The sequence below is a fragment of the Vidua macroura genome, chromosome 21 (genome assembly GCF_024509145.1).
Source record: "Vidua macroura isolate BioBank_ID:100142 chromosome 21, ASM2450914v1, whole genome shotgun sequence".
Taxonomy (NCBI): domain Eukaryota; kingdom Metazoa; phylum Chordata; class Aves; order Passeriformes; family Viduidae; genus Vidua; species Vidua macroura.
Window position 1 is genome coordinate 3,445,798 of NC_071591.1, and position 26,033 is coordinate 3,471,830.

At 55.3% G+C, this 26,033-nt stretch overlaps 1 protein-coding gene across 1 annotated transcript in view; it reads right to left on the minus strand.

The window, feature by feature from the left end:
• RXRA (retinoid X receptor alpha) overlaps positions 1-20,112 on the minus strand; it is a 97,212-nt gene extending 77,100 nt beyond the window's left edge. The window contains exon 1 of the mRNA XM_053996433.1: positions 19,983-20,112. Coding sequence (XP_053852408.1) covers positions 19,983-20,010 — 28 coding nt within the window. The 5' untranslated portion in view covers positions 20,011-20,112. The remainder of the gene's footprint in view (positions 1-19,982) is intronic.
• Positions 20,113-26,033: the final 5,921 nt, after the last annotated feature.

The window sequence follows — 26,033 nt, forward strand, 5'->3', positions numbered from 1 at the left end:
TCCACACCTCAGTCTGTCAGGTGGGGTAATCGCACAGCAAAACAATTAGTTAATATCTGCAAAGTGCCCTGCAGTTAATTAATTGCCATTAACTCATTAGCCAGATTTTTGACCTCCTAAGCCCAGCTTTAAGCCCTGCCCAGCTAGGCAGGGGCTGATGTGCTCAGCCAGCTCGGTGCATGCAGAGCCCGTGCCCAGCTGGCTGCCCCAGTGCCCAGGCAGCAGCACCAGTGTCCCTCGGGGTGTCCCTGCACAGCTGCTCGAGGCCATCCAGCCCTGCCACCCTGCCCACCCTCCCAGGGGTGGCTTTGGGGCCGTCCCTGTGGGGACGTGGCCACCAGGCTGAGCACTGCCTGGCCGTGCATGTGGGAGCTGCACCAGGGGCCGGAGCACTGGGAGCAAATTCCCATCTGGCACTGGATCACCTGCCATATGTGAATGTGTCTGCCTGCAGCTCAGCACGAGAGGGGTGCTCACCTTCCTGTGCACCCCAGCCCTCCCTGCCCATCCTCGCTGTGCTGGTACCCGCCCCAAAGCAGCAGGGTGAAAATTTAACAAGATTACATCCATGTCCCCTCCTTGTGTGCACAGACCCGTGGGCATATCCCCCCTCCCCAGGAAGAGATGTCCCTTCCAGCATCACCTGAGGCTGCACCAACACTGCTGGGTGGATGCAACACCCGAGGGCTGCAGCTGCATCCCTTCCACGTCCCCTTCTCCACCCTCAGGACAAGACTGGCTCAACGCCCTTGCTGGGAGTCTGCAGCCCAGAGCCCACAAGCCCTGTCCATCCTGCCAGGTGCTGTGGCACTGCCAGGGCTCAGACCCTGCAGGTCCCTCAGGGATGCTGCAGGCAACAACAACCAGCACGTGATGCTGGTCCCTGCTGGAAAATCACCTGCCACCCCTTTGCAGGAAACCCCAAAGATTTCACCCCAAAAAACTCCCTGCTGTGCCAGCAACAAGTCCCACAAGCAGCAAAAACCCTTCACAAAAGCACCACGCTCACTGCCCTGCACAACTGCCCTTCCCAGCTGCCTTTCCATGGATAATCCCAGATGGGCCATGGAGCAAGACCCACACCAGCAAGGTGGGCAGAACCCAGGCCTCACTACCCCCACTAGCTCCCTGAGATGCCCATGATGGGCAGAGTCCACTGGCCACTCAACACCAGCTCCCAGGGATGCCCAAAATAGACAGAGCCCAGCCCTGGCCACTCCAAACCAGCTTCCAGGGATGCCCACAACGGACAGAGTCCAGCCCTGGCCACCTCACACCAGCACCCCAGGATGCCCATGATGGACAGAGCCCAGCCCTGGCCACCCCATGCCAGCTCCCAGGGATGCCCACAATGGACAGAGCCCAGCCCTGGCCACTCCAAACCAGCTCCCAGGGATGCCCACGCTGGGCAGAGCCCAGCCCTGGCCACCCCATGCCAGCTCTCCAGGCCACCCGCTGCGGGCCGGCAGCAGCCCCGGCACGCGAGACCGCGGCCTCGGGAGCAGCCAACAACAACAAACTCATGTGTGAGCCACAAAGGGAAAAACTCCGTGAGGAAACAATATTCAGCTCGACTCTTCCCGAGCCCGTATTGTAAATAACGCCGCGTACGGGTTTGTTTTATTTGTTTTAATTATGAAAACACAGCCCGGATTGTCCTGCTGGCTTGGGCAGGCTCTGTCCCCGAGCAGGGGAAGTGAGTGACACCCCACAGAGCCACTGTGGCCGGCAACCCTACAATAAACAACGGGCCCACGGTGCCTCGGCCCTGCCCTGCAGAGCTCTCAGAGCCCTCAGCAGAAGCTCAGCACCCTGCCAGGCTGAGCCCGGGGCCAGCCCGGGTGGCACGCAGAGGCCAGCGGTGCCAGCGTCCGGTGACAGCTCCACAGCTGGGAGGGAGGGAGGGAAAGGAGCCCCCAGAGACAGGAATATTGCACACTTCAACGGCTGTTTCCAAGGCACTGGTGTCTGGGGCCATCAGTCCTGCATGCTGGGGCTACAGGCCTTCCCAAGATACTCATCCTTGTTTTCCACAACGATCTCAACGCCAGACCGGCTCGCCCGTCGCTGCTGCCATTGTCCTGACACACCATTCCCATTGCTCCACACTTGTGTTGGGCGACTGGGCCAAGCAGGAGGAAGCTCCTGAAATGGTTTTCTCGCCATCAGAACAAACCTTTCCTCCTCTCGCTTCCTCCTCCTGGTCCAGCCGGGGATGGAGGGTCCAGCCCCCACCTCCCACCACATCCACCTCAGTGCATGGCCAGGCCAGCAGAAAGCCAAGCAGCCCGAAGCTGAGACAAGCTTCAGACACAACCAAGTTAAAAATACATCTTTTTCAGACTAAAGTTCAGCCCCCAAATGGCAAGAGGATCCAGGAAAAATGCGGCAGGCCCGGCTGGTGGCCGGCTTCCAGCACGAGCACCTCCCTTCGGAGGAATCCAGCAAGGAGTCTCGACTAATCCACCCAGGACACACCAACATTTCTTCCTCATATTATTGGGTAGGGTGTTGGTTTTTTTCTTTTTTTTTTTTTCCTCTTTTTCGTTTTTCCATCTGCTCAGCAGATCTGGCATTTGCTGGGGAGGCACCACAGCCACGGGGATGGAGCTGGGGGGGGGTGGAGGGACCCCCCTGGAATGCTGCGTGCTCCTGGCACCAGCCCAGGGACTGCAGGGAGGAGTGGCTGGAAAGGAAGGGACCGGTGCAAGAGTGGGGAGCACGGCGCACGTGTTGGCGCTCACACTGAACGACCACGTAACGTGCCTCAGTTTCCCTGCCCTCACAGACGTGCTGGGGGGCAACACAGGCACTAAAGGGGAACGAGGCCATCGAGGTGGCACAGGCAGCACTGCCAACATCCAGCAGGATGGGTCCCCAAGGGTTTCCTCCAACCCCACTGAGGACTCGGGTCTCCCCTCCAGACCATCCCACCCCACCGCTGCCTCCACCACCTGCTTCTGCCCCTGCTCCCTCACAATTCCCAAACTGCATCCCAAACCCACCTCACTCTGTCCCCAGCTCTGCCCCTGGTAAGGTGCCACACGCTCCCCAGGAGGATTTTTGCAGATCCACCACCCCACTGAGCACCAGGCACACTGCCACAGCTCCATGCCGGTGGTTCCCTCGTGCTGGCTGGAGACAGGACACACATGGCCTTGCCACCCACATCAGTGCCTTACTGTTGGGAAGGAGAGGAGCTGGGGGCTCACATTTGATCCACAGCAGCCTCTCCCCAGCCCCTGACCGGGGAGGAGCCGAGCTGCTCTCCCTGCTGCTCTCCCGGGTGAGATGCCCCCTGAGGAATTTGCACCTCATTCCTTGACACCCGCTTTAATTACAGGTATCAAGTCAGCTTCTGTCTTTCACAAGAGCTGTGAGCTAACTTCCTGCTCCCCTTTCTCTGCGAGGGGTTTGTGAGTCACTGGAGCCCTCCCTACACAAGCAGAGGGTGGTGGGCTCTGCCAAAGCCCCCCCAAAGGCTGGAGCAGAAACTCCTGGCACCGAGGCTGTCGGCTGTGACATCCCAGGATGATCTTCAGAATTTCAGCCCTGGTTTCCCGCTGCCACCAAGGAGAGTCGACAGGCAGCAGTGACACTGAGATGTGGTAGGTGCTGTCTCTAAAGCCACGTGGCTCAAGAGCTCCCTGCACACAGGATGCTCCGTGCTCGCCCACCGGCCAGCACAAGCTCCTCCAACAGCAAAATGCTCACGGGTGTCTCCAGAATCCTTCCCCAACAGCACATCCCGATGCTGCAGCATCCCTGTGACTGTGCCACTGCCCACCAGGCTCTGCAGGGAGCAGGTACACCCCAATGCCAGCTTGGTTTTCCTCCCCAGCTTCCCCATGGCACCACTGCCCCATCCACCCATCCCTTCCTGACGGAGTTCCCTTTGCAGGGTTGTGGGTTTGAGTGTTGTTGTTGTTGTATTTTGAAACATAAACTCATTAATTTCAGCCTAATGAGGACTTTATTGGCCGGGGATTACTATTATTCAGCCTGAGGAGATACAAATAAACATTCACAAGCCCTACAGTCGAAAGGATCCCGATCCTACTGATGGCTCCCACCCCAGCACCCACCTCTCCATCCCCTCTTGGCCAGACAGCTCATTCCACTGCCATCCACCTTTTCCCTCCCATTCCTAGATTTCCCTGGCCCAGTCCACGGGCTGGGAACCCCACAGGGCTCGGGGAAGGGACCCCGGGCTCACAGCAGCCTCACCACACCACTCTGTTTGCTTTAATTTTTAATCAAGTCACAAGACGGGGCGGATGCTGCTGGAAATAAATCATCAACCACAACAGCAATAAAAGCACCCTGGTGGCCTCAGCTCAGACGTGGCGAGCACAGGATCAGTGGCCAAGCCACCACTGTCCCATCACTGACAGGGTGACAGAGCAGCTCCTGCACCAAGCCTGGACACTGCAGCTGTCACTGAAGAAATGGTGACAGGGTTGGACCAGGAAAGGAAAGGCAGAAGGTGCTACAGCCAGTCAGGCCAGCTGCACAGCCCTGTATCACTGGGAAAAAGGGATCCAGGATTGCAGCAGTCCCTGGGATACCTGCCCTGGGGACACACATCCCTCCTGGCTCGGGGCTGCAGCTCCCCTTTCCAGCCTCCTCCAGTCCCAGGGCCAAGGGGAAAAGGGGAAGGAAAATCTCTGCAAGTCTCTCCCACGTAGGGTGTCAGCAGCGCTCCTCTGCAGGGATTGAGCAACGTGGGGATGAGCCAGCAGCATCTCCCCAGCCCTGCACCACAGCAGTCAGCTCCCAGGAGCTGCCCTCCCAAATGGATCCCAGGAAATGAAATTTCTCTCTGTTCCTGCCCAGAGGATTCCTCTGCACCAGGCAGCAGCACCGGGCTGCTGCCACCACACCAGGGTCCCTCCAGCCCCCGCCCAGCTCGCAGCAGAGGGATGTTCTCCCTTTCTTCTCTGTGAGGATTAGACACACTTCTTTTCTCTCATTGCTTTTCAAAAGAGAGCCTTTTTATCACTGCTGATCCCTGGGGGAAATCTTTCTGTCTCTCTCTCTCTCTCTATTTCTCTCTCTCATAGCTGGGACAGTGGGAAAGGAAGTTTTCCTTCATCTCAATCTCCGTGCTGACAGCACGGGCACAGCGCAGCCCCCCGGGACCCTGCGTGCCCCCAGCTCTGCCCCGACCCCAGCGGGGCTCCCTGGCACCTCCTGGCACCACGGGCCCGGAGCACACCCAGCAAAAACCCTCTCTGAGCCATTTCGAAACGCACACTTGCGAAATCCTCATAAAAACCCCGGGCAGGACCCGCCAGCAAACCCAGCTACAGGTGCTCTGCCCTCGCCTACCTGCTCCCTGCTCTCTGCAGGCTCCCATTACATCTTCCAGCGTTTCTTAAATGATTTTTTTTTTTTTCTCCCCTCTCCCTCCTCCCTCTTCCTGACTGCTGTGGAACAGATCGAGCCGAGGAGAGGAAGCCAAAGCTGGGAGCTGGCAGGGGTTTAGACACGCACGGCGCTTTTAATGGGAGAACATGCCCAAGTGTGCCTGGGATCACAGCTGCACAGGGAAACCAGCAGAGCCAGCCATCCCTGAAGTGCTGTCAAAAGCACCCAAAAAGTGAACTCGTGGTTTTTTCTACCCTCTGAGCTCTCTGTTACCGAAATCAGGGCCCAGGCCGGTCACAGACAGGGCGTTTTTTTAATTATCGACCGTGTTGCAATGTTTTCTCTTTTTAGTTTTAGGAGGCCCTCTAAAACTATAGAGGAAATTATCCAAAAGAAGTTTGTTCAAACGGCCTGTCAGTTTGAGGAAGTGAAATTAAACCAGAAAAAAAAAAGAAACCCCAGCCCTGAATCCTAATAAATCACACATCCACACACACACAAAATTGGAGAACTCCGGGCATGCCTCCAAAGCCAAGTAAATGGATGATAAACAAAACAAACCTAGTTCTGCCCGGTAATAAAGGCTTCCACAGTGGGAATTTCTCACCCTGGAATCACTTCCACTGAGGAGGGCACAGCTGGTGGCACATGGGGAGCTTCCCTCACTGAGCTGTGCCTGCAGGGACAGCCAGAGATGCCATCCCATGCTGAGCTGCTCTCCATGGACAAAAATCCTACACTGCATGAATTTCCCTCCATAAATCCCTTTGGGAGCACGCCCTGGCCCTGTCCCCACTGAGAATGGGTCGACCACTCCATGACACAGAGAGGTGGCTGCTTGGTTGTGCTGCTGTCACCAGCTGGGCTGGCAGTGGGGACCTGCTCAGGGCTCACAGACCCACCCGGAGCAAACAAGACTCACACCTTGGAGGGGGGAAAAAAAGCTGCAAAACAAAAGCAAGGGAAAGGGCACATGGAAGAAGTATGAAGATGCTGAAATAAACCCCACCAGGCACTCAGGTGTCTAAAGCAGAAGGCAAAATCAGAGTGTGGGACAGCAAAAATGGCAGTGCCAAGGCCCCTTTCAACCTCCAGATGCAGCTTCCCATAGGTGAGGATGCTGCAGAGTGATGCCAATCCCTCCCCACCCACGGGGTTCATCCTTTGAGGCCACGCAGCAGCAGGGAGAGCAGGGCAGGGGCACTGCCTGTGCCCTGAGGAGCACAGTCCCATGACCCCAGAGCAGCCCCTCCATGCCCAAAGCAGCATTTTGGGAGACCACAGCTGAGCCAAGAGCTCAGGGCTATGACAGCTAAACCAGGAGAGGGGTGGGGACATGCAGTGGTGACCCCGGGACCAGCTGGCACAGTCCCCATGACCACCCTGGCACGGCCACCAGCGAGCCCTGGCTGCAGGGAGCTGACCCCACGTGGGCAGCCCACCCTCTGCTCCATTCTCTCTCTGCCTTCCAGCAGAGATTGCCAGGAAACAGTTAAAGCTTTCTAAGCTGGGCTCTGCAGAGGACTCCAGTTAAAAGTCCACCAGGCATTTTCCCATGGTGGACTTTACCCCGGCGCGCGGCCGCGATAACGCACCCGGAGGTGCCAGCCTGAGAGGGACCAGCCACCAGCCCTGCCACAGCAGGGAGAGGTGGCACCAGGCTGGGAGAGCCCTGGAAAACCTGCACAGGACAGAAATCTGAAAACCAGCCCCAAGAGCAGCATTTTGGGGTTTGGCTGTGCAGAGCGTTCCGGGAGCAGCGCTGCGCTATCCCACCTCATGTGGGAATGACGTCCCTGTCCCCAAGGAGCCCAGAACAGGATCAAATTCCCACCTAGCAGAACCCAGAGATTTCCCTCCTCATTCCTGAGGGTGAGGCAGAGACAAGTGGCACTGCTGTCCCTGCTGGGAACAGCCACCTGGCTCTCCTCTCCAAGATTGTCTGCAAATCCTCTCTCACCAGGACGACACACACCACTTTTAAAAAGCTGGGTGACGTAACCAACCCGTATTTATCATGCTGAAAACATCCCAAAGCTCCATCTCTTCCAGCTCCCAAGCACACAGTGTTCTCTTAATAAAATAATTGCAATGATGAATAGCTCCTTATAATGTTCTTCTTCTGCAGCTACTGACAAGGCCAAGAGCTGGGATGGAAATTCCTTCTCCTCAATGAACCCTCAAGGTACATTCAGGATTTTACATCATCAAAGAAAAAAGGACTGAAAAATTGGGGAAGTGCTGCCAGTGCTGTTCCAAGTCATCCCACCAGGCAGAGAACACCAAAATCCCTCTCCTCCAGCTCAGCCCCATCATTGTCTTAATAATAAAGTCAGCAAATCACTGCAGGTCAATCCCAGTCCCTGGTTCAGCTGACGCAATCTTGAAGCCACCTGATGAAATCAATGCTGAGCTCCAGATCCTGCCACAGGGTCCACACAAATCCACCCTGACAAAAGCTCCTCTGCCCAAAGGTCCGTGGGACCCCCAAAACCAGCGCCGGGAGCTCGTTTCCTGCACTTTGGAAATCAGGCTGTGGATTTAATCCTTCACTGCAAGTCCTCATGTGCCTGTGATTTCCACACTGACAATTACAGGGCAGCTCAATGCATTGGGGTTGGCTTTTTTTTTTTTTTTTTTTGTAGAGTCACTTCTACCTTATTCATTTCTAAAGGTGCTTTGAATTAGAAGTGCACTGGCTCTGCCTTCCCTTCCCACGCAAAGCTGGCTTTTACTCCCAGCCAGGGCCAGGCTCTCTGGGTGTTTTCCCAGAGCCTGTGCTCTCAAAGACTTAAAATTGAGCAGCCAAGGAAGAGCCCTTGGTGGCAGAGAGGGACCTGGAACCTCATCCTGGCCTTGACTGCAGCTCGAGGGACTTCCCAGAGCCTGGGAGAACTGGCAGGACCGGCTGCTCCCACCCTGCAGGCACATCCCGACACCCAGCTCCAGGCTCACCCCTTCCTACCCAGCACTCCTCCACCCCACCGTGTCCTCTCCTCCCTGCAAAGGGCTGCTCTGGGGCCCCCAGATTTTGGGCAGGACTGGAGCATCTCTCTGCTCTCAGGGATGAGCCAGGATGAGCTTCACCCTCCATGGCACTGCTTTCCCAGGCTGTACCCTAAGGTTTGCCTGCCTGGGAAAGCCCTGAGAAGAGCTTTGGGGCTCCCCCAACACCATTTCCTGGGGTGCTGCTGAGCTCCACCAAGCTGTACCCCCAGGGTGTGATGCTGCACCTTCCAGCATCCGAGGGCAAATGCAACTGCTCCAAGAGAGAGACCTGGAGGATTCCTGGAGCAGCCCCACATCCCCTGCTCTGCCCCAGGGTTTTGGGAAGGTGCCCTTGTGCGCGTGGGTGGGGGCTCCAGATGGGCACCTTGCTGTTTGTTACCTGCCACGCAGGGCCTGCTGCAAGAAATCCCTGCCCTGCAACATTTCCTGCACACGCCTAGAGGCCGTGAAACCTGGCCAGACGTGGTTTTCCTCGCCTGCCCAGCCTCAGCTCCCATGGCTCAACACCGGGATAACCGGAGGAGCGCCCGGGTGCCCGCAGGGAGCGGCGCCCGGCACCCCTCAGCCACCCCAGACACAAAAATGCAGTGGGAAAAGCCCAACAGAGCCCGATGGCCTCTGATTTCCACAGAACAAACCTGCCCCACAGGTGAGGCACAAAGAGGGAGCAACCTGCCAGAAGGGAATTGCTGGTTTTTCCCCCCTCGGAGAGGAGGGTGACACTCCAAGGTGAAGCACCAGGGCACGGCAGCACCGCTACCAAAACACAGCTCCAAACACTGCCAAAAACCCCTTAGCCAACGAAATCTGTGTCTCCCAACCTTACAAGAAGGGTGTAATTCGGGGTGCCAGCATCAGCCACCCCAAACTGCTCTCTGGGGGTCCTGCTCCCAGCAAGTCCCGGCTCTGAGCCGCTGTTGAAAGGCTCCCACATTTGCACACAAGAGCCACCCGCTGGCCTGGGGCCAGGCTATCTCCAGCTGGGATCAGCTAAGCCTTCCTAAGTGCTTAAATAGGGGCCTGCAGGTAATTGTCCCAGGAGCCTCAACTCTTCCTGGAGCCCCTCTGAGGTCAGACTCTGATGAGGAGCACAAGGAGGTGCCAGCCTGAGAGGGACCAGCCACCAGCCCTGCCACAGCAGGGAGAGGTGGCACCAGGCTGGGAGAGCCCTGGAAAACCTGCACAGGACAGAAATCTGCAAACCAGCCCCAAGAGCAGCATTTGGGGGTTTGGCTGTGCAGAGCGTTCCGGGAGCAGCGCTGTGCTATCCCACCTCATGTGGGAATGACTTCCCTGCCCCCAAGGAGCCCAGAACAGGATCAAATTCCCACCTAGCAAAACCCAGAGATTTCCCTCCTCATTCCTGAGGGCGAGGCAGAGACAAGTGGCACTGCTGTCCCTGCTGGGAACAGCCACCTGGCTCTCCTCTCCAAGGCTGTCTGCAAGCATGGCAGTGGAGAGGACGCGGATTTAGGGCAGCACAGGTCCCTGCATCCTGCCCTTCGAGCCCTATTCCCGACTGCAGCGCTTCCCAGGATCTGCCTGGGCATCCTGTAAATTAATCCCACGGCAGGGCTGGGGAGAGCAGCCTGTAAAGCACAAGGCATTAACACCCAGGCTGGCACGGCTGGCTCACAGCGTGCCCAAGCAGCCAACCACAATTTGCTTAGGGGTGCAGAAAGTTTTGGTTTGCCCCGGCAGGAAGGGAGCCTGGGTGGCCTCTGTAGGTACAGGAAACCCCTTTCTATCACGCACATCGCTCTGCTTCCTCTGGATTTCTTTAACCTTTCACTCTTGGCCTGATTTATGCTTTCACACTGACTTTTGCACGCGTGCATTTCCCTCCTCCTCCTCGCCGCTCCGGTGCTGTGGAACCACACCAGCAGAAAAGCTGGCAGGGCTTTGGCATCCAGCTGCCCAGAGCCAGAATAATCCCTGCAGGGAAACCTCCTGCTCTGCTTCCCTCCAGAAGAGCTGGGTTTTGGCAGGAGGAGGGGAAAATGCCGCGTCCTGGTGTTGTTGTGCTCCGGGGCTGAGCAGCCAGCACGCAGCTCCAGCCCACCCATGGGATCCACGCTGGGCTGCGTGTGATGGGCAGGCACTGGAGCAGCTAATCTGGGAGCCCAGGGACACATCCCAGCAAAGCCAAGTCAGAGATGGAGATTGTGCTGCAGGGTGGTGAGCCCCAGGCTCCAGCACAGCCCAGGGCTGATTTTTCTTTGCGGACAAGGAAAGGAATCCACGAGCAGCTCAGTCCTGAGCCCTCCAAAGCATCCAGGCATTACACAGCAGGCAGCACCCTGTCCACAAAGGGCATCCCTGGCACCACAAGCACGTGGAGCAGTGCCCAGCGATGCCATCAGAGGCAGGAGGGCATGAGGACAGTGGGGACACTGCCTTAATGTCACCTAAAGGGCCTCTTGGGTGGGAAGAGGAGCTGCTTGTTCCCAGTCTCCACAGGGATCCTGGCACAAAACAAGCAAAACATTGGACTGTGTTGGAAGCATCAGCTTCCTGGGAGTGGATGGGGAAGCTGAGGCCAACAACTCCAAGGCAGTGTCGGAGCAGGGACAGCAGCTCAGAGCCCAGGGGAAAGGCTGGGGAGGAATCGCAGCTGAAGTCAATTCTCCAGGCCCAAACTGGGAGCATTTTAATCCATCCAGCTGGATAAATAGTGGGGAGCAGGTGGCCCTGGTGTCACCAGCCATCACCAGGGAGAAGGGATGACAGAGCCAGTGCACCAGCCTGGTGTTCCAGCCCTGCTGTCCTAAGCCCCACACAACAGCCTGCTCAACCTGAGCCTTACAGGGAAAAGGAGAAAACTCCCAAGGGAAAGCAAAGCAGGAAAGCATCTCTTCATTCCCATTTGCATGGGACTTGGGAGGCCACCCTGAGAGCCACCAGCTCACAGGGCTCCCTCAGCCTGGCACGGCCACAAAAAGGAAATGAAGTCGCGAAGGTTATCGCTTTGGTGTCTGACCGAGCACAAAAATCCCCCTCTGAAAACAAAAACAAGGAAGAGGCAGACAGGGAGGGGAGGAGAGGGGCAGGGGTGTACAGCCCCAAGAAACAGGAGAGGGGGTGCAGGGGCTCACCCCACACCAACACACATCTCCATGGCAGGAGAGCTTCCCGGGAAAATAAATGCAAAGTCTGTTATAAAAGTTTATCAGCGAGGAAGAGCGAGCGCGCCTGACTACAGGATAGAGATGTCATTATTTTCATGCATCTGCCTTACCCAATTTTATTTAGTTGCTTTCTGCACCATTTCATGCTCATTCTGCTGCTGAGCTAGACAATTGCTTTATAACTCTAGGGTGCAATTTCACTGTCTGTGAGCCACACGCACGCACGCGGGGGCTGCGCCGGGATGGAGCGGGGAGCTGCACCTCCCTCCCTTCTCCCCACACCCCGAGGTTTGGGAGCTCGCCTGGAGAGGAGTTTTCTTCATGCATTTGAGGGGGAAAAAAATGAAATTAAAATGCTAAGTCTTTAATATATTCCAGGAGAGTGTGGGGGGAGCAGCCCCAGTGAGCAGCGGCTCCCCATTAAGGCTGAGCAGGATGAACTGGAGGGCAATCTGCTCTCTCACGCTACGTGAATGCAGAGAGACAGAGCTCAGCAGGCTGCAGGGCAGGAACGCTGTGAATCACGCTGGATTTTTATGATCAATTGAAAGTCACACTTGAACAAGTGCAGGTCAGCAGGGAGGGTTGGTCACGCAGGTGCAGAGCTCCAAGACAGCGGCTCTCAACTTGCTCAAGTCACCTGCTCCCTCACAGGCTGTGGGCACCCTCCTTGGTACCCCTATTTCCTGCTCAACCACTAAACATCCCCCCCAAGGGCTGCTGTGGGGTGTGAGGGGTCTCCAGAAGCAGCCCCAACACTGATGGGATGCAGCGTGGGATCATGGATTTCCCCAGCACAGTGTGCTCCACATCCCCAGCATGACCCGGTGCCTGCTCCACGCTGTCAGAGACCACACCAGGCAGAGCCACAGCTCCCCAGGCCTGATAAAATCACTCATCTCCCACAAATGGGGCAGAAAAAGAAGGGGTGGGGGCAGTAGGGGAGCCCAGTTTAGTCTGGTAAGGATGACCAGTACAGAAAGGGCGTTTCTCTTTCTTTGATATCCCTTTTCCAAGAGCCCCCACCTGCACACAGGTCTTTGGGAGCAGGGCAGGGAAGCTGCAGCACTGGCAAACCACTCTCACCCATCCTTCACACCGCCAGGAGCAGCCAAACAGCTCCCCCAGCCCAGTGGGATGCCCCTGGCTCTGCTCCTGCCAATTCTTCTCTGCCACCACTCCCCATCCCTCGCTCAGCTCCTCCGTCCCCTCCCATCCCAACCTGCACCACCTCCATGGCTCAGGCTGCATTCTGGCTGGAAGCTCACCCCTTCTCCTGCCATCCCCGTGCCTCGGGCTGGATTTTGGCTGGAAGCTCTCCCCTCCTGCCCTTCTCCTTCCGCTCTTGCCTCACCACTGCCATTGCCTCACTGCGACTCCGGAACGGGCACGTAGGAGACGCGCTGCCCACAATAAAATTGTCTCGCAGCAGCCCACAGAGTTCACAGCAAAGGGAAAAAAAGAGAAAAAGAAAGAGAGAAAGAGAGAAAGAAAGAGAGGAAGAGAGGAAGAGAGGAAGAAAGAGAGAAAGAGAGAGAGAAAGAAAGAAAGAAAGAAAGAAAGAAAGAAAGAAAGAAAGAAAGAAAGAAAGAAAGAAAGAAAGAAAGAAAGAAAGAAAGAAAGAAAGAAAGAAAGAAAGAAAGAAAGAAAGAAAGAAAGAAAGAAAGAAAGAAAGAAAGAAAGAAAGAAAGAGAGAGAGAGAAAGAAAGAAAGAAAGAAAGAAAGAAAGAAAGAAAGAAAGAAAGAAAGAAAGAAAGAAAGAAAGAAAGAAAGAAAGAAAGAAAGAAAGAAAGAAAGAAAAGAAAGAAAGAAAGAAAGAAAGAAAGAAAGAAAGAAAACAACTCTCCTCCAGCACTTAATTGTCAGCCAGAAATGGAAAAACAATAATCAAATGTTTCTGCCTTCCCGCCCAGCTGAAACGAGATGGGGCATCCCTCCCTAATCCGCTCCTGGCAGCACAAAGGATCTGCTCCAGGAGCTGAGGGGGCTGTAAATCTCAGGAGGCTCCCTCAGCTCCCTCTCTCTGGATTTTTTTTCCTTTTTTTTTTCCCAAGTCTGTAAAGCTGAAGAAAGCCAAAACTCCACAAAAGAGGAGCCCATGAAAAGTAACAGCCAGCTGGGAATCCCATTACCATTTTATTGGTCCCCAATACCACTACTGCCCTTTTATCTCCCGCCTCTGCAGCGATCCTGCAGCTGATGGGATCCAGGGAAAGGCTCAGACAAGACCCAAACCCACAAACACCACCAACCTCCACTCATGGCCCAAAAAAAACAAGTTTTTGAGCAAAAAATCAAATCCCCGAGGGTTTGGAAGAAGGAGCAATGACCACAGTGCGAGGGATTATCTCCTGCAGGAGCAGCAGGGGATGCCAGCCCTCACCCTGCTGCTTAACTGCCCGAATCTTTAGGGTGTTTCTTCCTTGCCCTGTGCTTTGGGAGCACCTGGCACACCCACAAACCCCACCTGGGAGCTTTCCTTTGCTCCTGGGCCAAAAAGCAGCTTTGGGGGCTGCGGGGGTTTGGAGGTTTTGGACCCTGCAGAGCTCAGGGGAGCTCCGTGGAGCTGCCATCCCAGACGGATCAGCTCTGCAGGGCTGGCAGCCGAGGTTTCACAACCACCCCACGCCCTCGCTCCGGGCCCCGTTCCCAGCTCAGACGCTCCCGCGTGCCTCAGTTTCCCACCGCTGTATCTGCCTCATCTGGGCAGACGAGGAGTTTTGGAGGCAAGATCCATCCCCTCCTGATGTGCAGAGGCAGGAGCTGGCACGGGCACAGCTGCGACCAGAATCACAGCCCCAAGGTGCAACCTTGGAACTTTTATTGTGGATCACAGTAAGAGAAAAGGGAAAGAAAGGGGGGGCGAGGAAAGCCCAAGCATCTCGTGCTTACGAATGGTCTGTTTGAACAGGATTATTTTTTAACTCCACGTTAAACAAAATCTCAAAGGAGAGGAGCTGCATTTGGGCTTAATTTGAGCCCTTTCTTCCCTTTCTCACAAGGGAATTGTTCCCTGTTTATCTCAGAAAACACCCTCCATTTTGAAATGCTCCCTCCCCTCTAAATAAAAACTCAGGTTGATTTCCTTGACTTTGCTTTGCTTTTTCCAAGCCAAACCTTGTCAGAAAGGCAAGTTCTCACAGCCAGTTTCCATCTCAACAATAGAGCATTTTCCCAGGCTAAATTGCTTCTGTCTGAAAATCTTCTGGCAGTTTGAGCTGGCTGGCATGTGTGGGGATCCTTCTGTAGGGTTTTTTAAATCCTTATTTGCAATATTATTTCATCTGCTTCGCGCTGCCTTGATGTTCGAGCAGCCTTTGGAGAGACACAACCGCTCCTCCCTCCTCCTCCTCTGTCCTCCCTCCAGGCACACGCTTCCCTTTGAGGAGGAGGAGAGGGGAGAAATAAAATAAAAGACAAGCAAAGAGGAAAATGTCAGAAAGCTGCTTTTTGTGTGCGTGTCAAACGTTCAAAGTTATTCCAGAGTCTAGTCTTTAAATGTAATAAAATACAGCAACTCCTGACAAAATCAATTAAAATAAAACCACCCAGGCTGCCTCCCCTATTGCTTTGTAGCTCGACTGACTTGGAGAGCCCACCTGGGCCTTTTAGGAAGCAATTAGGGAAGTGCTGGGATGGATCCCGTGCAGAGCGAGCATCCCTCATGTGCTGAGCATGCCTGACACTTCTGAGCATCCCTCCACACTTCTGAGCATCCCTCCACACTTCTGAGCATCCCTCCACACTTCTGAGCATCCCTCCACACTTCTGAGCATCCCTCCTGAGTGCCCACATCCCCCAGCACTCCTCTGAAATGCCCAGACCCCTCCACACCACAGGTCAGAGCGAGGAGAGCCCCAGTTCCTTCCCTCCCCACAGCAGATCCCTCCCCAACTTGGGGATCAGAGCCAGAGAGGGATTAATTAGAGCCCAATTAGGTTGCCCAGCTCACAAGGAAGGTCCCTGCAGCTCTTGGCCAGCAGGGGTTTGAGGGATCCCAGGCTTTGGCTCGGTGGAGGAGCCCAGCTGGGGCACAGGGACCCCTCAGTGTCCCCACACCATCAGCACACCCCTGTTAAATCCCTTGCCAAGGGCCACCAGCTCTTGCTGTCTCACTGCTGGGTTATTTATAGCAGGAATGATTTGGGGATTTCAGGCAGCTGGGAGCCTCGGGGAATACTCAGAGCACACACAATCCCCAGGAAAAGGCACCAGGACGCTCACAGGAACGCACAGCCCATAGACAAGGCAGGACCAGAGCACACCCCAAAGCCCAGCAGCACCCACAGCTCATCTGCTTGTTTCTTTCCTTAGCCATCCTGCAAAAAACCCTTAAAAAAACCAAAATTCAGCCCAGTGGCAGGGCTCTAGCATATGGCAACCCACCCCTGCTCCCAGGAAACAATACTCAACAAAAAGGTTTTTAACCCATTTCTTAATAAATATTTATTTTTGCCTTGAAGATGTGGGTGGGACAAAGCCAGGGTGTATTTTCCAGTGAAATGTTTTGATTCCCCCCTCGTTGGTTTTTTTTTTTTTCCCTCAACAGGAACAAAACGCCAATAATAATATTTGCAATGAATAACTCAAATTCTGTGGCTTTCTCCCCCGCTCTCTTTTAAATAAATAAAATACCCTAAATTTGAGAAACACAAACGCTCCCTCCAACACAGCAGGACGACGTGGAATAAACTCAGGGAAGCTCTGAGGATTTATTTCACCGTCACAGCCCAGATTCTGGAAAAGGCAAAAATTCCTTCCCAGCTTGTTTTGCATATGTGAGGAGAGGTTGAGCCCTACAGGAGGCTCCAGCAAGAGAGACCAGGGCACAACCAGACTTCATCTCCTGCTCCTACCAAGGAGCCCCACGGAGCCAACCAGATGTGGGGCAGAGGATTCCTCCTTCCCCACTGGGATGCTCAGACGCTTCCCACATCTCTCAGCTCTCCTCCCTGCAGATTGTCACATCAGCTGTCCATTCCTGAGGACACCAAGAGCAGGACTGAGCATCGTGGTGAGGTCTCAACCCAAACAGGGGTTCCCACCGAGGAGCTCCCTGCAGCATCCAGGCTCACATCCCGGCCCCACGCCCCGGGGATGCGGGATGAAGGTGCCTGATGGATGCTCAGCCCCCAGCCCTGGGCTGTCCCAGCTGGACACAGGGGGGGTTGTTTTGCTGTTTTCCTCGGAAGTGTTGCCGCTGCAGCCCCGAGCACGGCACGGACAGTCCTCACCCCACATCCTGAGCAGCTGCAGCCGGCCCTGGCACGGCTGCAGGGTGGGGAAGAGGGACACACAGAGGTTACAACCCGCTGGAGTGACCTCCGGAGGGAAGCGCCAGCCTCGGACACCCGTTAACTGTTTCTGCCCCCACAAGGCTGAGCCTTGAGGGAGAGCTCCCTGAACCCACCACCCCTCCTTTGCTCCCCAGAGATACCCCGGGAATGGGCAAAGGGAAAACAAAGCACTAAGAGGATTGTAAAAGGCACAGAGCAAGCAGCCACCTGAAGAAACGAGTCCTTGGTTTGCACATCAGCGCCCCGTGAAAGCCTGACCTCATGCACCCCACCAGAGGTGACCCCCACAGCCCCAACAGCACTTGCACCACGGATTTTTCCTACAGTTTCCTCCTCCTGGAGACCTGGCACATCGGAGAGGAACAAAAGCTGGACAGCCCCGAGCAAGCTAAGCCTAGTAAAGGCAGGACTGTAACTCCAGATGGCTCTAAGGCAGCATCTGCTGGACCCCGAGGTGTTTTAATCCCCACCAGGGCTGTGGAGGTACCTGTGCCCACAGCCCCCGTGCCAGGCTGCAGGTTGTCCTGGCAGTGGGATGGCAGAGGGTGACAGCAGCCAGCCTGGGAGATGCCCAGGGACATGCTGTCCTCATGGGGAGCCTCTGGCTGGCATCTGCCAGCAGCTCTCCAGAGAAGCAGGAAAATGAGATACTACTATTAAAAGTGCCCAGCGCTGGCCACGCTTCCAGCCATGACATCAGCAGAGTTATCTAAGTCTAACCACAGGCAGGACTTGGCCAGGAACCACCAGGTTGGCCTTGTTGGGCCAAACTGAGCTTAGATTTTGATGGGGTCACAGTAATGGAGTAGAATTTTGGCTGTGCTGCTGCTGTTCCCCAGCTCATGCCTGTACTGGTGTGCAGGGAAACAAATCCCACAAGCTGGGCTGGTTTTCTCCCCTGGGTTTTTCCAGCACCAGCTCCCAAAAATGACATGAGACTGGGTTGGTGAAACACCCTGGGACCCTGCAAAGTTGGGACCTGGTGGAATTTGGATCATCCTACCTCTGAAGAGGCCCCATGGCTCATCCAGCTCTGCTCTGGTTTCACTGGGAAGGTCTCAGCTCACATTCCCCACAATCCTACAAACTGCTCCCAAGCTTTTAGACACAACCTGCCTGCACTGCCCAGAGCAGGACCAAGGTCTCCCCCTCCAAATCCTGCAGCAACCACTGCCCTTGCAGCCAAAGGGATTTTTCCCAATAGTCAGTGACCAAAGACCAGCACATAAAGTTTGGGAGTCTCTCAAGATAATCCCAGACCACACACCCCAGACAGCTCCCACGGACAGACAGATTTTCTCCTGAGACAAGGATGAGAAGTTTTAACCTCCCCCAGCAGGGCAGTCCTGGGGGGCTGCCCTGTTTTCCCTGGGGATGCTCCTGGTGTGCTGCACAGTGTGTGGCGCAGCCCCACCACGCACACATTTCTAAATGAGCAGAGAAATCAGTTGTTTTCCACTTGCACCAGCGTGAAAACCTTTCCCCGAGCCAGCAGTCACAGACTCTCCCCCTCCTACCCCCCCCTCAAGCCAACCTGAGTAATAACACAATGTATTTTTTAGCATTTACAGCACAACAGGAGAGTTCAGGACTGACAGAAAACACAGCTAACGTACACAGAGGCCTGAGCCTGCCCGGATCAACAGAGATTCGGATTGTCTTCCACAAGAACATCCAAGGAAATGTGAATCCCCCAAACAGCCCCCCCTAAGGTTAAACCACTCCAGTGAGGCAAGAGAGGCACCTTCTGCTGGGATGAGCCCCAACAGCTGCACTGGACACAACCAGGAGGAGCTGGTTTGATTTGGAACCAGGGACACACTGCAGGTGAGATGCTTTTGGCCCCAGCAGCATCTCCCAGCCCAGACAACGAGGGGCACTCTGAGCCCGGGATTTTTGGGGGCACGGAGATGCCACCTACAGCTCTGCCAGCCCACAGGGCCAGGGTCTCCCTGCCAAAGCCCCCAGACCACCACAGCCCTGGAAAGCCTCTCAGCGAGCCGGGCTTGCAGGAAACCTTGTGATGGTTGCTTGTATTTATTCTGCTCTTTGAAAGGAACGACTGAAATTGCAATTTGTCAACAAAACAAGCAAAAAAAACAACAAAAAAAAAACAACACACACTAAAGGAAAAAAACAAGAGGAAGAAAGAATCAAAACACACCAGCGGCAGGCTGGAGAGGCTGAGCACAGATTTAAAGCCCGGAGAAGCCAGAAGGGACGGTCTCGCTGGCCATGGCTCGCTCGGCCGGAGGCTGGGAGCCAGCGGGCTGAGCGGGGACAGGGATGGCAGCACTCGCCCCTCTTCCCCCTCGCCCGGACTTGGCGCCAGGCGACTTCGCTCAAACTTTTCTTCCCCCCACCCCGAGCACTCTGCAATATCACTTCTCCTGGAAGCGAGACGCAGGAGGCATTCGCCCTTACAAGCCAGGACTTGACTCAGTCACCGAAACGATGGCAAACTCCGGCTGGAAATAGGTTTTAAAACGCAGCTAAAAGGGGAGGGGGGGGTAAAAAAATAACAACAAAAAGGCAGGAGGGTCCCGACCGCGGCGGGTCAGGGAGCCGGCGATGCGAGCGGAGGGGCCGGGCGCTGCCTCCCCCTGGCCCGGCTGCGCGCCCCGGATGCCGCGGGGAGAGGAGAAAAAAAAAAAAAAAAAAAAAAGAGGAAAGTAAAAAATTAAAGATAAAAAAAAAATAAACCGAGAGGGAAGGCAAGAGGGGGAAGCACAGGCTGCGCGCTGCCGAGCCCCGAGCAGAGCCGGCCCCGGGCGGGGAGGGGGCTCTGCCGGCTGCCGCTGCCCCGTTCAAAGCGCCGCTGCGGCCGCTGCCCGACCGGCCCGGCCCGGCCCAGCCCGGCTCGGCTTCACCGGCCGGGGCCCGCCGTCCCCGGGGCTGCGCCACGGCAAAAAAAAAAAAAAAAAAAAACAACAGCAAACCAAAACAAAAATACCAACTCGGAGGCAGGGGCCGGGGGGGAAGGGGCCGGGGCCGGCCCGCGCTCGCCGCGGCGCTCCCCGGGGAAGGGGCGAGCGCATCCCCCGCCCGCCGCGGGAAGGGGCAGCGGAGCCGGGCCGGGCTGGGGGGAAGGCGGCAGGACAGGCGCTGATTTTATCGTCCCGAAGCACCCCCCCACCCCCCGCGGTAGGAAGGGAGAATCTCTCGGAACAGAACTCACCCAGCGGCAGGAAGTGTTTGGTGTCCATGGCTGGTGCTTAACTCATGCCAAGGGGCTCGGCGAGCGCGGCGGCGAAAACACACAGGCAGGGCGGGCGGAGGGGAGGGAAATCAGCGCGGGGGGAGAGGGGAGGAGGGGAGAGGAAAAAAAAAAAAAACACCCACGGGGAGGAGGAGGAGGAGGAGGAGGAGAGAGGAAGGGAGGAGGAGGCAGCGGGGAAGCTGCAGCCCCGCAGCGGCGGCCCCGCGCAGCCGAGGCCGCGGAGTTGAGGCAAACTCCAACAATGTAACTCCGCCGCTCGGCTCCGCCGGGCGCGCCCGGCTCCGCGCCGGGGCCCGCGCAGGGGGGAGCGGGAGCGCCGCGCCCGCCCCGCCCCGAGCCGCGCCGAGCTGCTCCGAGCCGCGCCGAGCTGCTCCGAGCCGAGCCGAGCCGCTCCGAGCTGCTCCGAGCCGAGCCGCTCCGAGCCGAGCCGCTCCGAGCTGCTCCGAGCCGAGCCGCGCCGCTCCGAGCTGCTCCGAGCTGCTCCGAGCCGAGCCGCGCCGCTCCGAGCCGAGCCGAGCCGCTCCGAGCCGAGCCGAGCAGCGCCGCCCCGCGCCCGCCCCGCCGGCCCGCGGAGAGCGCTGCGCTGGTGGTTGGTGGTGTTGGATGGTTTTGTTTGGTGTTTTTTATTTATTTTTTTATTTTTGGTTTGTGTTTTGGGTTTGTTTTTTTTTTTTTTTCTTAAAGTGATGGGGGGGAAAGGGAGGAAAATAGAGGTGGGGGGAGGAAGAAACAAAAGTGAGGAGGGAAAAAAAAGGGGGAAAAAGAGGTGGGGAGGAGGGGAAATTAGAGATGGGGAGGAAGGGGGGGAGATGAGGAGAGTGGGGAGAGGGGAAAGGAGAGGAAAACGGGAGAAGGAAAGAAGAGTGGAAATAGGAGAGGGGAAAGAGAAGGAAAAGGAGGGGGGAAAGAGCAGGAAGGGGGAAGAGGTGAGGAAAGAAGGGGGAAAGAGAGAGGAAAAAAAAAAAGAGGTGCGTAGCGCTGCAGTGGCAGCCTCGGGAGGGGGAGCAGAGGGGGTTCCTCGAGTGATGCTGAGCAATGCCAGCTGTGCCCAGCCCCGCAGCAGCCAGCGAGCCCCCGGGCCCGCTGCCACAGCGCGGGCAGCGCTCAAAGCACGATTTATTTCATTTCCCATCCGTGCAGCACGACAAATAACTCTCTGTGTGTGCGCGGCTCCTCTGCAAACTCTCCCCTCCTGGGCACCGCCGGTACCACCCCAGCAGCACCGCTGGCTGCTTCCCAGAGCCCCGGCCCCCCTTCCCAGGCAGGCCTCCAGGTTTAATAAATGACACTCAGCCCTGTAAGAATGTGTATTAGTGGCTTGATGGACCAGAGCGACTCCACTATGCACGAAGCATATTAAACATCCTATCGACCCTCGCTTTCCACGGCCGTAACATGCATAACAAACAGGCTGGGGCCACGCTGCAGCTGCTCACACACGCTGGGGAGCAACGCCGGGCACCGAGCGAGGCTGGAGGGACACCAGGGACAGCTGCTGGGGGGGTTCTGCTGGCACAGGTAGCTCCCAGCGCCGAGCCAGGCTCTCCTGCAGTGAGTGCACCGGGGTAGCTGGGACAATCAGGGATGTCCCAGAGGCTCTGCCATCACCTCCCTGTGTGGCAGATCCGTGGAACGCTCCCCAGCCTTATCTGCCCTGATTTATTCTTTAATTGGCAAAGTGTCTCGTGCCAGAAATATTAGCAAGCGAGCAGCTCCTCCTGGAAAAGTGAGGCCTCTTATCTGCCACCGCCGTGTCCCTGTGTGCCCTTATCACTCCATCTCCTGCCTGTCACTGTGGGATCTCGAGCCGTGCAGGAGAGGCTCTGGGATGGCCCCCAACACCTGGATTTCTCCTACAACTCTTCTGGTGTAGGAGAACACGAAACCCTGCCCTTCCTGCAGGGCAGAGCCACATGGGGATGGTCGGATGAGGGGTACACAGCTGCAACACCCCAGGATCCCAGTCTGGGACCTCTTCACCAGTCCATCTGCTTTAGAATAAAAATTCCAAATCCATTGCAATCCACCTGAAGAACAAAAACACCAAAAAGGACCCATCTTGTGTCAGGCAAGCGGCTGCAAACTGACACTCAGGTGGAGCTGCAGAAGTTAAAACTAAATAAAGTGTCTTGGATCCTTTTAATCCTCTGCTCCTGTAATTTCAGCATGTCCAAACAGATTTTGGTGTGTGTTTATAACTGGTAACTTCATTTGCTCCCGGGCTGGGACCTTAAATGCCAAGTTTCATCTCCAAGTCAGTTTTTTAAGAGTGAGTTACATCCACTTCTGGGAGAAAAGAGGAAAAAAGGAAATACGCAAGGAAATAAAAGAAAGTTGGGGGTTGTCCGAAAAAAGCAGGTTCAAAGTCTCTAAGAGTGCAAAACTCATGGATTTCGTGGATGTCTGTGTACAGACTGACAGCTCAAAGGTAGAAATCAGTTTCCTAATAGACAAACTAAAGCTCATCTCTCTGATAAGGGCAAACACAGCTCGGGGCAGAGCTGGGCTCTCACCTGCCTGTCCCCACCCCGCTGGGTGCCCAAGGCCTTTGGGGCTTTGAGTGTGTCCATCACCAACACAGGGGTGGGGATCTGGCCCCAAAGCCCCATCCCAAAGCAGGCTCAGCTCCATGGCTGCAGCACATCCCAGGGTTACGAGAGCCAGGGCTGCAAATCCACCTTTGCAGACTCCCAACACATGAAATTACCATAACCAGGACATTTCATGCTCCTCTCCCATCAAGCTGTTTAGAGCAAATTAAATTTCTCCCTAACCAGGCTGTAACAGTTCATGTTAGATGTGGATCTAAATGTTAATTGCAGTGACAATAACAGGTCTGATCCTGCAATCCTTATTTGAATAAAACCTCCCACAGAAGCCAAAGGAATTTTGCCCCAGAGAAGGCAGCTGGATGCAGTCCCACATTTCCAGTCTCTTGAAGATGCCAGAAGGTAAGCCAGGATATTTCTGTGATGTTACAAACCTTCTCTTTCCCTTTCCCCTCCCTTCCACCTCCCCTTGAGTTCTTTAATGCACTATTAATTTCATAAGCTGCCTAATGCTGTGCTCACCTTCAGCCTCGCACTTCCCAGGAAGGACTTCAATCATCACGGGGTGGGGGGGGGCACATTCAGATAATTTTGGCAGCTCGTTGCCTTGTACATCTGGTTGGTGCAGGGATGCTTGAAGGTCCTGTGCTGGCTGGGAGAGCTGGCTTGGCAAACTGCTGCTCCCTGTCCCCTGCACCCTTGGGTGATGCCAACGCCCTTCAGCCTGGGCTCCTGAGGAAGGCAGGCTGATCAAATGGGATCGTTTAGGGGTGCCTGGCCTCAGCTCTCAGTCCCAGCTCTCAGTCCTGGCTGAATTTGGCAGGGAGGGATGCTGTGTTCATCAGATAAACAAATCAATTAGGCAAAGGCTTCTCCTTCCATCCACACTCCCACCCCGTTACCTTCCCTTTGGGGCAAAGGGATCCAGGTGCACGTGGGCCCCAGCAGGAGACAGGCACTGAGAGGTTTTGGGAGCTGGGACCACATTCAGAACTGGGCACTTGGGCCCAGTGAGTGAATTTGGAAATCACAGCCTCTATGATTTTTTTTTTTTTAAAGTGGTTCCAGCTTTTCTTGTCCATGACCCTGAATTATCTGACGGGACACAAAAGCAAAACCTGCTGTGCTTCCCCTACTGTTTTATGCCCTCCTGCACAGTTAAAAAAAAAAATTAAATCTGTTTTCCTGCCTGGTCGCATTTTGTTACAAATTAAAGAAAGAATAAATGCAAAGTCTGACTGAGAAAGAATAGAAGAAGCTGATGGGTTGTGTCTGGGTTCCATCTCTAGCTGCACACGGAGGCTGTGACAGGTGGCCAGAGGTGCCATGATGTGGGAGCAAGGGTGGCTGTGGCTACTGGCCTGGGGCTTGTGGCCACAGAGTCCCTCCCTGAGCCGGCAGTGTGGGACTCCAGTGATCCGAGAACCAAACCCAGCCAGGGAAAGACACCTTCCACTCATGCAGAGTTTGTGGGACCTTCCCAGGCTTCTCTTCACCTGCAGTAACCCGCTGTCCCAAAGTCACTGCAGGTTCCAGGACCAGGATCTCTATTCCCTGTGTCTCCCAGCAGAACTGCAGGAGAAAATTCCCTCCACTGTGCAACTTCTGCCTCGGTCTGTGGGTCTTCAGGACAGCACCTTCCTCGTGCTCTCGGGGGCAAGAGGAGCTCACAACCTGATTTTCTTCACTCTAGGCAGGAGAGAAAGACACAAGAAGACTTTGGGGGACAGGTCAGAGACTCTGGAGCCTGACAGTGGAGTTAGTCCCTGAAGAGAGCCTTGCCAGGACTCTCAGCATCCCTCAGGCACACCCAAACCCGTGCAGCTGCTGAGGGGGGTTCCTGCTCCTCGGGGAGACACAAACCAGCAGAGCTCCAGCACAGGCCACTTGTGTCAGTGCTGCAGATTCAAACTGCCTCGTTTTGTTTCCCAGCAGCATTTAACAGGCTGCTGGGGTTTGTTTATGAAGTGAGATGCACATGATTTATTTGATCTGCTGGAGAGCCTCATTCCCACGCCGAGGCCAGGCAGAGACACTGCATTCTCCCCTCTTTGGGGGACTGCTCAGATCAAATCCTCTCTTGCACAGGCAGAGCTGCGCTCTCAGCTGCTTCAGAACTGGGCATTAAACGCTTGTTAGAGACCTCCAAACTCCAAGCCATGAGGCTGCATTTGTTCTTGTCTGTCTCTGCACACAGAGCGAGTGTTAATAGAGTGTTCAGGCTCTTAAAACAGGTTTGGGGAAAAGGTCTCAGGGCACCTGGGCTCTGGTCTGGATCCAGCTTGAATAAATCCTAAGGGAGGTTTCATCCTCTCCTCATGCTTTTCTGGTGGATTGGGTTTGGCATGTCTCACCTGGCTTGCAAGGACAGTGGTTTAATGAACTGCTTTGCAAAATGACTTTACAAATGGAGAGTCTACTCCTGCCTCTTTTAACACCTGGAATAAAGATCTCTTTATTCCAGCTCATCACCCAGACCGGGGCCTGGCTGCCAAAGAAGCCAGCAAAGAAAGCATTAAGGGATGGAAGATGAAACGCAGCACATGAGCTGTGAGATTTACAGCTCTCGGTGGAGAGCACACAGAGCATCACCCATCCTGCCAGTGGGACAGGAGCCAAAGCCTCACCTGATGGGAGCCAGCAGCAGCACAGGAGCCCAGGCAGTGCCTGGGCAGCAGCTGGAGCTCACCCCAGCCTGCCCAGCGTGGCACAGCCACCACCTGATTTACACCAGGGCTTGAGGATGTGACTCAGTCACTCAGAGACAGCTCCTGTGCTGGCCTTCCCCTGGTCCCTGCATACAAAACACTTTGCAAATGAAGTGTGAAGATAATATGCTTTATCATGGGCATTTATTACCCGTGATTGTGGCATAAATCTCCCTCCATTCACATACATATACATAAGGTGTATATAAATATGCAGTATCCGGCAGTACCCAGAACCTTTTTGATGATGTCAATGTAGCCCCCATAAAGATAGTGGGAAATGATTCATAATATTTATATGACAGACATGATATGAACTGTAATAGCCTGTTGGGATCGAGAATATCCATAGGTCTCTGTCAGCCACAAATGTGATTTAAATATTATATATGTGGCAACTGTAGCATTAGTAATATGATAGCTGTTATTGATAGTGGTCATAAAATGCAGTAGTTTTGCACTGAAGAATGTGAAAAATAATCTGGTGGTTTTCCTAATGGTCTTCCCAGCAATGCACTGAACGGAAGTGTACTTTCAATGTCTCCTTTTTTCAGTGCCTCCTCCTCTCCTCCCCCCACCCCAAATTGCCATCCCATTCTCTCAGATTACTGCCAGGGCCATATTTTACTCTGCTGATGTCAGGTTGTGGCATCTCATCCCCCTGGGACTGTCTGGGGAGGGCAAAGGCTCCCTGTGTGTGCTGGGAGGGTCGTGTTGGTGCTTCCTCTGAGAACACGGAGCAGGAGGAGGGC